Raw genomic sequence first — 10,204 nt, 5'->3', positions numbered from 1 at the left:
TCTCTTTTTTAACCCAAAAAAAAAAGAGATTCATTTTATCTTTTTGGCGGAAGATACACCAAAAGAGTTGTGAACGGGAGGTGAAAAACCAGGGCATTACTAGTTCTAGTAGTTCTCATCTCATCAGGTGTAAAAAACTAAGGGCGTGTTTAGATGCAAAATTTTTTGGGTTTTGGCTACTGTAGTAGTTTCGTTTGTATTTGGCAATTAGTGTCTAATTATGCACTAATTAGGTTCGAAAGTTTCGTCTTGCGATTTCTCACCCAACTGTGCAATTAGTTTTTTTTCATCTACATTTAGTACTCCATGGATATACCGCAAGATTCGATGTGATGGGTACTGCGAAAAATTTTTTGGGAACAGGCCTTAGGCCCCGTTTAGTTACAACCCAAAAACCAAAAATTTTTAAGATTCCCCGTCACATCGAATCTTGCGGCACATGCATGAAATACTAAATGTAGACGAAAAAAAAACTAACTACACAGTTGGCCGAGAAATCGTGAGACGAATCTTTTAAGCCTAAATAGTCCATAATTGGATAATTTTTGTCAAATACAAACGAAAGTGCTACAGTAGCCAAAAGCCAAAAATTTTCGGAACTAAACGCGCCCTTAACTAAAGGCCCACAGGAACAGCAATCCTCAGGTCAGTTGGCACATGGCAGCAGACTGAGAGGATGTCGCGCCCAGCTGTCCAGGCAGCAAGCAGCACCTAATCCGCTGCTTGCTTTGACTGCATTCAACAAGGCCTGCTGCAGAGTCTGCTGCACTCTGCAGCAGACCCATCTGAGCTTCCTTTTGGATGGATCTTGCCTTCCGCTGATACAAACAATACAACGACCTGTTGCACCACACGACATGATCAGCCCTGTTCAGTTTTTTGACCAGAGGCTGAGCTGAGCATCTGCTTGGTATCCAATGATATCAACATTCCATTTCCTGCTGACCTCTCAGGAAAAACAGTGCAGCTAAGAGCCAGCCCGTGTTCCAAGGAAGACAAGGCTCACTGCGGGGCAGAGCCTTTCATAGCATTTTGGGGTCATGCAGCAGCAGCTGCAGAGCCTTCAGTGTTTCAAGAAAAACAGCAGGCTTTCACATGCTGCCTGCCCGACTGATGAATGAAGCCACATAAATACAAGAAACGCCAGCAGGCAGCAGCATCACCAGCTAATCATCGGTGGCAGCTCCCCTGATGGTTCTGTTCACCGGCTCACCGCCTTCCATTCCATCTGGCCACTGCAAGTGAAGTGAGAGCAGATGCGGCTGCCGGCTGGAGCTCGCTCAAATGGCAGCCCCCCAAGACGGCGCCAGCTCAGCGGTCCGCCGCACTGCATGGCGACAAAGCGAAGCCAATGAAACCTCCCCCAGTAGGCCATGGCCGCCATGCACGGTCATGGACAGACATCGGTCCAACAAACTCCATGGACGCCAATTTATTTGGCAGCAACGGGAGGGAGGGCCTGCCCTGGCCTGGGCCTACTCAGGCGCCAGCCAGCCAGCCTGGGGATCCCAGGAGAACATGTGAGCTGTTGCTGTATTGGTTGTTTGATTGGATGGATGCCCACAATGATGACAGGATTTATATACAGAGCCACTGGATCATGATTCATGAATTCATGATGTGTTTATTTCCATTCATCACCAAATCGACAATCGTATGAAGCCACTCTCTGGAGTCAACTCAACCCTCCTAACCACAAAAATTTTTCTTACAGATTGAATGAACAAATCTTAACTGTACAAGCAGATTAACAGCTCGATATCGATCGCCCCGCCAGGCTTGGCCTCCCCTGAGAAGGCGATGCGGAATGTATGCTGACTGAGCCTCAAAGCTGACGGCCGGCTGGAGGAACGGTGAATGATTCTTTTCTTGACGCGCCTAGCTTTAAAGAATTTTGGAGACGGGAGGAAAAGGCTTGAAAGATTCTCGGAATTGTACAAGGAGCGGGGAATAGGAAGAAGGATGAACACTCTGTACTCTATGCATTTACGCTGCTGCGATGGCGGTGTGGAAGCTAGGGAGGGTGGAGCAGCTGGAAGAATTCGAGGATGGGGTTTGCAGGTCCAAGCAAGGCTCGGGGAAGACAAGCTCGGAGTATCCGGAGATGTTGGAGCAAGACCAGGAGGAGGTGGAACTGGCCGAATCGGCCAGCGAGAAATTGATGTTGGAGAGGCAGATATCGGTGAATGGGTCACCAGCGATTCCTGACAAAACTCCGGCGACTAAGATTTTCGTCCCAGTCATGTTCTTCAGGGTGATGTGGCTGATCACTGGGAGCGCGGCCGGATCAAAATGGTCATCTGGGTGGCTTGACCAATCACCGGTGAACGCGATGGCGACTTTAACGTCTTCCATCTGGACGTCCGAGATCATGGTATCTCTAATATAGCCTCCGCGGCCCAGCGCAGTCTTGAAGAAGATGCCTTTGGACGAACCGTGGATAAGGAGGTGGTCCGCGTGAACAACCGAGATCCCGCCAGACATCTCACTCCCAAATGCAAGAGCAGCACCCAATGAGGACTCCAGATCCAATCTGCTAATGTGAATGTCTGAGGTTGGCCTTCCGAAAGCAATGCCATACTTGTCCCACCCACTTTTTAATGAGATTGCATCGTGGCTAACCCTGATACTGCTGTCCTCGATGCACATATTTGAGCATGAATCTACAGAAGAAACAAAAGAGAAATGAAACAATTTTTGGCCACAGTAGCTCTGCAGCAAATCGCCACAGGTAATGCGTAAAAATGTTAAACATAAAGCATAAAGGAATTTGCTGTCTCCATCAAATACACATAGTCACAACTGAAACTGGCCAGTAAAACGTGTCTTAGGTAAAGAGATACTTTAAGTAGATGAAACTCAGGATACATATCCAAACAAAAGCTATAGATGATACGGTCACATGGATTTTGACTAAGGTAAGGAATCACTGATGATCAAATGCTGCATTACCTGGAACGATTCCATGATTAAGTGGAGCATCCAATGAAGTCTGAATTGTGATACTATGGACCACTACATTGCTGGTGGAAAAACAACAAAAACATGTCCGTAAGTAATTTTTGACAATCTTGTCTCAAAAATTAAGCAGAACAGAGCAGAGCAAATTCTATAGTTGCAAACAATGTTAGCATACCTGCAATACACTGGATGTATACTCCAAGCAGGGGAATTTAAAAATGTTATGTTCGAAATGACGATTTGCTCAGAATCTACAAACTCCATGAGATGAGGGCGGCTATAGTTTAACTTATTCGAACGAAACCAGTTCCACCATGTAGAACCCTGGCCATCAATTATTCCATTGTTTCCTGAAACAAGAGTATTTTAAGTATGCAAAACAAATAACTACCAGATAAAAAACAGATATGTCTCAAAACAAGTGTATTTTAAGCATTTACCAGTAATAACAACATCAACTAGATTCTGCCCGTTTATTAAACTTTGATGCCTCGAACCTGGAAGGTCCATTCCTCGTCCATATGATGGCAAAGGTTCAACAACAGGCCACTGTGAAACCTCCTGAAGTAAAAACACAAGTGCATACAGTTAGTTTAAATATTTAACTTATGATAAGTAAGGCATCTTTTTTCACAGCTATATGGAAAAAAATGAAATGCATACAAAGATGCTCTTTCCGAACAAATCAAACTTCACGACGATGCAACAGAACAAAAACTAAACAAGTCTCACCATGCAGAAAACTATATATTACAGACAAACAATCTCAATCAGACCAGTACAACTACAACCAATTGAGGTACGACTAGAGAAAGCAGCTTGACTTCAAATCAATGCAAATGTTATTTGTCTTTCCTTAGCTACTGCCCTCACATCGATAGCTACGTGTCACCATCCAACACTCCTGTTGATTAGCAAAGTCGCATATCACTACACTAGCAAAGATCCGAAAGAATATGGAATGTTGTAGTACTTCACGAAAACATGGAAGACCAAAACATGTATCTCACTCCCAAGCAAAATATTTTCCAGGTAAAATCATAGATTCATGGAAATAGAAGCCTCACCAATGACACTTACCAGGAAGGCTGGAAAATTTTCACTCCAGAGGACATCTTCCACCAACCATATCCAAACAAACAAATGATGACATGAGCTGGACACTAGAACTACTCGCGTCGCTAGCAACTCTCAATGCAAATGCAATCGAAAACGATAGGTAAACCAGAAATCATGCAGCAATACCCCATCTATTTCAGCCTATGTGCATGTAGATGGAGTAGGAGAATTTATGGAACACCTACTGACGATGCAAAAACAGAAATAGTAGGTGTGGTACACAAATCTACGGAACGGAATTGGAGTCCACTCCATCATCCAATCCATCCAACCAATGACACAGCAAAATGCTCATGCTGATGAAGAGAGAAAAGACAACTGCAAGAATGAGGTGGACAGTGGACAACCTGGGTGCCGACGATGACGGCGCCACTCTCCAGGAAGAGGGTGAGGTGGCTGGTGAGGTTGAAGCTGCCGGTGAGCCACCGGCCCTTGGGAACGTACAGCTGCGCGCCGCCCTTGTCGGCGAAGGAGCGCAGGTAGAAGACGGCGTTCTGGAAGGGCACCGTGTTGAGGGTGACGCCGTCACCAACGGCCCCGAACTCGGTGATCGTCACGCTGTGCGGCCGCGGCGGCGCGGCCGGGCCGCGCCGCGCGCACTGCGGCTCCGGCTCCGCCTCCGCACGACGAGTGAGGCCGAGTACCGTGACCGCCACCGCCAATGCCAGAGCCACCTACACCCACCACAGCAGCACAGCGAAGCAACCGGTCAGTGCTCAGTACCACCACTGTTCCCTTGAATCCAGCACGGAAGCTCCACAATCAATACTCGCAACAAGAACAGCACGTTTAATCGCAAGATCTCAAGGGACGAGTGCACAGGAAGATCCCGATTTGGGGTGGACGAAGCAGAGAGAATCGAGACCCGGGCGCGTCCCCCCAGCTGAAACACGGCACCAAGCAACAATCCCAGAGAACCCATTTCACAGGAGGCGACGGCGAGCAAGAAAAGAGGCTCCTTTGCGGAGGAGGAAACCCACGGCACGGAGGATTCGACAAGACACAGTGATCAGACATACTTACTAGCCTCGCCATGAATTTCCCCCCTTTCCGGCGGAAGGGGGGAGAGCGGAGCGGCGAATCAAGGCGGGGGAGCCGGAGAAGATGAAGCTCCGACACGCGGTGGAGGGAGGCGAGGAATTCGCCTGGGATTGGGGAGTAGAGCGGAGCTGGCGCAGCAGAGAGGGAGGGGAGGGAGATAGAACGAGTAGAGAGTGGGGCTGACGAAGCTTAAGAGCAAGGGAGGTTTTTGCTGTGCAGGTTTACAGCTTGGCTCTTGAAAGGTCCTGCCCTGTGCTATAATAACGTTTGTGTACTCGTTCTACCATATTGCTTGCCACAATTAAGCTGTCGTATCTTTGTCGATAATCCTATAATTCTACTCATAGGACACTCTTATTTCATATTCCAAAATTGCCGAACACGGAAAATCAACTGAGATTTAGCCTAGCAAGTTTCGTAAGAAGACTAACGGTTGTCAAATAGAAGAGAGGCCCCGTTCGGCTTGTTAAATCTTGGCTGAAATTAGCTGAAAAATACTGTTCTGGCTGAAATATTATGAGAGAAAAATACTGTTTCGACTGAAAAAAGAAGCGAACAAGCTGAATATGGGGTAAGCCGAACGGGGCCAAGAAAGTAGGGCAGCCCAGTGGGGAGGGCAGGATCAGAGTGTGGTGGAGAGGGATGGATATGTCATTGATCGTGGACACATTGAGGATGGCTGGCGATACCAACAACAGTGGATAGCAAAAACGAGGTGACTAATAACAAATGACGACGTACAATCAAGGTATCTTCAATGGATAATAGAGTCGTCGGCTTGGTGGGAGTGGGCAGGGAGGAGGAGCACGTAATCGGTGACATGCATTTTGATTGAATGGCTAATGTAGATATTAAAAATAAATGGATGAAAATGTTTCCTATAATGTGGTTAGACTTGGCTATGCTCTACTTTTGATATAATTGTTGCAAAACATCCTATAATATTTAGCAAGCTAGATATGTCTGCATCACACCTTTTCTTTGAGATTATAATTTCCACATGCATGAGTTCTAGCATATGCCCCCAACCCAAACACACACAAAGATGGCAATATATGATCTCCAACGACATTAAAAAGAACAAACTAAGTGGGTGAAAAGAGAACACAATAGGAAATGGGGTGACGAGAACTTAGACAACTCAAGAGACTTTACAACACATGTGTGTATCTTGGCATGTGAAACAATGCACACATCAGTTTGGTCATGGCTTACCAAATGATTACACGCCGGATCATTCTTCCTCAAGGTGGCCTTCATCATTGGGGCTGAGTTGGAGCATGCATGTGAGACACAACTGGATCCTTTGGGTATGGACACTGGAAGGTTGTGCTGAGTTGTATACATGACTATTGTATACAGGAACCCTTTATCTATCCCACATGGAAGATTGTACAGCATGTTGAGCAGTCTTAGAAATAATACCATGTGCTGTGTCTTAACTATAAAGCTGAGTGCAGGATTAGCTAGCTAGCCAATCATTGTTTGCTAGCAGCTACGTCACTGCAAGGCTGGTGACGAGCGGCCGGTTGACCTAACCACGTCTCAAAGTCTCTCACACGGGCCGCCCCAAATGTTGTTTTGGTCCTGTTGGTGTTGCATTGACAGTAACCAGTTGCCACCTGCACGCGATCTGAACCGTCCTTTTATTTACAAACTAAGTGACCAAATAGGTCGCTGCTAACTAGAGAAGTTACAAAATAAAACACCACCTTAGATTACAAGTGTTCTAGTTTTGGCCCGTTCTGGTGACCCATGTGTTGTGTTCTAGTTGTTCAAATAGATTATTTGGGCAGCTAATTCTTGTCATTTCAAAAGTAGCATCTCTGAATCAGCCTTTTTTACACGAAATGAGAATGAAAATATAAGATGGACGTTATGCGTGTGTGAGCCCGTTTCACATGAAGAGCTAGGCTGAGGAAGACATTGAATGGGGTATGTCACTTTTCACCGACAGGCCTCTCATGTCTCCTCTAACATGTGCCATCAGCAACCACGGTCTCGATTGGTTTTTCACTGTTATGTTACTAACATATTTGCATAAACTGATATCAATTCTGTCCAAAATAGTGTTTAGGACTTGTGCATCTTGTCTAGTGATGTCTATGCATGCATACATAGCATTTTATGATTGCCGAAAGCTCAAGACACTAGCTAGCCACGAAAATGTAATTTCTTCATGTTTTTATACATGTGGTGTACTCCTAGGTTTTTAATGAGTAATAATATGCTTGGAATTAAGCAGCTGCCTTTATCATGCATTCATTATGCAATAAAGAGGTGATGTACTTTATTTTCCACAGTGATTTTTATTGGAACATGTAATTTTCACAAAAGGATTTGCCCCACCAAATTACTCATTTTATCTATCGCTCGAATCGATATCCATTTTAACCATAAAATTTTCTGAAAGTATTTAGTCTGTGGTCAATAATTTTGGCCTACCCGAAAAATTGCAGCCCAAGCCGATTCAACTAGTGCATCGGGTAAGCTCGGTCTATTATTTTAGACCCGCAACATCAACTAAAGGAATGGCTCTGTTTCATCTTTTTCAGCTCTGCTTTTAACCTCGCTGCTAGCGCTACTGGCCAAACAGAGACAGTTCCATAAGCTCCGCTCCAGAAAAAGGTGGAGTCAAGAAGTAACATCAGAGTGTGTTTGCTTACTTAGCTTCCACCATACTTCCGTGCGCTCAGCCGTATACGTTCCAAGAGAATCTTGTTTGAATCTTTGTTTTTCACTGCTCCAACCACCGCTCAAGCAATATACAACGGGGAAGCTCTGGTGAGCAGCCTAAATCGAGCTTCAATGGCCATCCCTGCTCGGTGGATGCAGGGATGGGTGCGAGGTCCACACATCAGTATCACGAGTCATACAAGTTGCATCCGCTCATACAGGTAACCAAACAGCTTCCTAGTTTTTTTTATCTGCTGATGCAACATGACCAAACATTATCTTTCTCTGAAATATGGTTTCACTCAGCCTCAATGCTCTCATCTGCATATACCATGCAAGCCCCATTTGGCAACCAAGCACATCCTAGTTGTTCTGTGCAGCACTAAGAAGATACTTGAGAATCTCTAGTTTTCCATGGTGATTAGTAGAGTGACGAAGCAGTCTCAAACAGGCCTTAAGTTAGACCAGGGCTACAAGTTGTGCCTAAAATCCGATCCATTCCGAAACCAGCCCAACACGGAAGATGTGAGTGGCCAGCCCGAACACTTCACCTTGCGGGCTTTTGTTTCCCAGTCCAGTTTCCTTTCCTGCTGTGCGAAACAGAGCAGGCGACCGAATTTTTTATATTTTAGCTCTTTTTTTTTAAGTTTCTCATAAATAGACCCCTGACTGAAAGAATTCAGAAAATAGATTCCTTAGCTCGGCGCCATTGATGCTGGCGCCGAGCTAGACGCCAGCGTCTCTGGCGCCGAGCTTCTGAGCACGATGGATAACATGCCAGGGAGCTCAACGCCAGTCACTCTGGCGCCGAGCTCGACGTCCGTAGATCTTGACGTCGAGCTCGACGCCAGAGTGATATGTCCATTGTGCCAAGAAAGCGACCCTAGTTTGCGGTGGTCGCGTCGCCGTGTCCCGTGGTGGCGTCACTAGTCACTAGTCACTAGTCACTCACAGCACTGCGCCCACGTCGATGCTACCAGCCAAACTGTTGCCACTCACCGGTCGCGCTGTATGGAGTATGTTTATTGTCACAGGTACTGGTGAGCATACACTTTTTTTTTAGAAATACTAGTGAGCATACTTTTCAGTGCCTCTTTTGGTTCTGTTTCATAGCATACTCCGTACTACTTGTCACTAGTGAAGCTCAGGGAAACTGTTCTGGTAGGACTACCACTTTTGTCGAGACGATGAGCCCGTTTGCTGGTTGATTTCGGTAAGCCTGACTGATATTGGTTTGTTATGAGAGAAAAAACACAGTTGACTAGCTGATAAGTCCTGGCTAAAACAACGAGCGAACATGCCGAATAAAATCCATCAAGAAAAGTAAGCACGAGACCGATCGATTAATCGATGGATCAACAAACGAAAATATTCAGCATGATGGCTGGTTGATCCACGAACCTTTTATTTTCGTTTGTTGATCCATCTGAAAGGAACGTTTTACCCTTGACTTGCTTCCGCACCGACGGTGCTAACACAGCCACAGCCGCAGGTGGAGCGAAAGGGACACCCACCAGACCCCGGCGGCGGCGGCGGCTCCACCGGAAGCGCCGCCAAACGTCGCCGCAGCAGCACGAAACCACCATGGGGTCGACCGCGGCCTCCGGTTGGCCGGCGCCGCCCGGGCGTTAACGTTCGTCAAGCGCGTGCACGAAACCGCGGGCCCCGTGGTCCATGGCAGGTTCCTCGCCGTGATGTCCGAGGCGCAAGGCAGCGAGGACATGTTCGCCGACGAGATCTATGACAGGGCCAAGCGAGCGTTCGGCTCGGCGCACGTCGGCCTGCTCCACGCGTTCGCCACCGTGTGGCTCCCGGGGGAGGAGGAGTGGAAGCTGCAGCAAGCGCGTGGACCAGCGCCAGCACGGCAGCGCAGTCGCGAGGCGGCGGCCTCCGCCTCGCACGCCGGCATGCCCGATGCTAACAAGAAGCCTCGCGCCGACGACGATGGCAACAACGGCCGATGACACGACCCTGCTGCCATTGCCCCCCGACGGCAGCGCAACCGCACGGCGGCGGCCCTCGCACGCCGTGACCGCCGGCATGCCCGATGCTAAGAAGCCTCGTGCCGACGATGGCAACTACGGCCGGCAACACGACCATGTCATCGCCGTGCTGGAGGTGAGAAACATCAAAAAGCGCCGCAGCAACGACGATGGCACCGGCCGCGGACTCCACGCGCTACACCGCATCGGTGAAAGCTCAGGCGGCGGAGCAGCGGCGCGGGGCCGTGACTACGACTACGACTACGCGCCGCAGTCCAGAGCCAAGAAGCACCACAGTGGCAACGGCGAGTTCTCGGGCAGCGCGCCCGCGGCGCAGGTGCTCGGTGCTGGCGCCGGCGCCGGCGTCCACCACGCGGCACGCGTACAGCGACAATGACAAGAAGCCACCACGCCGGCGCGCCGCC

General features: G+C 48.1%; 1 protein-coding gene across 1 annotated transcript; it reads right to left on the bottom strand.

Annotated features, from left to right (window-relative positions):
* Window positions 1-445: 445 nt before the first annotated feature.
* On the bottom strand, window positions 446-5,411 carry LOC136508154 (probable polygalacturonase). Its single transcript, XM_066502781.1, has 6 exons — window positions 5,104-5,411; window positions 4,428-4,754; window positions 3,402-3,522; window positions 3,137-3,311; window positions 2,953-3,023; window positions 446-2,663 (listed from the first exon to the last, which is right to left on the bottom strand). Exons 1-6 carry the CDS (start codon window positions 5,113-5,115, stop codon window positions 1,987-1,989), a joined length of 1,383 nt encoding a protein of 460 aa, XP_066358878.1. The 5' UTR covers window positions 5,116-5,411; the 3' UTR covers window positions 446-1,986.
* Window positions 5,412-10,204: the final 4,793 nt, after the last annotated feature.

Source organism: Miscanthus floridulus, chromosome 15, assembly GCF_019320115.1.
Source record: "Miscanthus floridulus cultivar M001 chromosome 15, ASM1932011v1, whole genome shotgun sequence".
NCBI lineage: Eukaryota > Viridiplantae > Streptophyta > Magnoliopsida > Poales > Poaceae > Miscanthus > Miscanthus floridulus.
The sequence above is the reverse complement of the archived record's forward strand: the minus strand, read 5'-3'. Positions and strand labels throughout refer to the sequence as shown.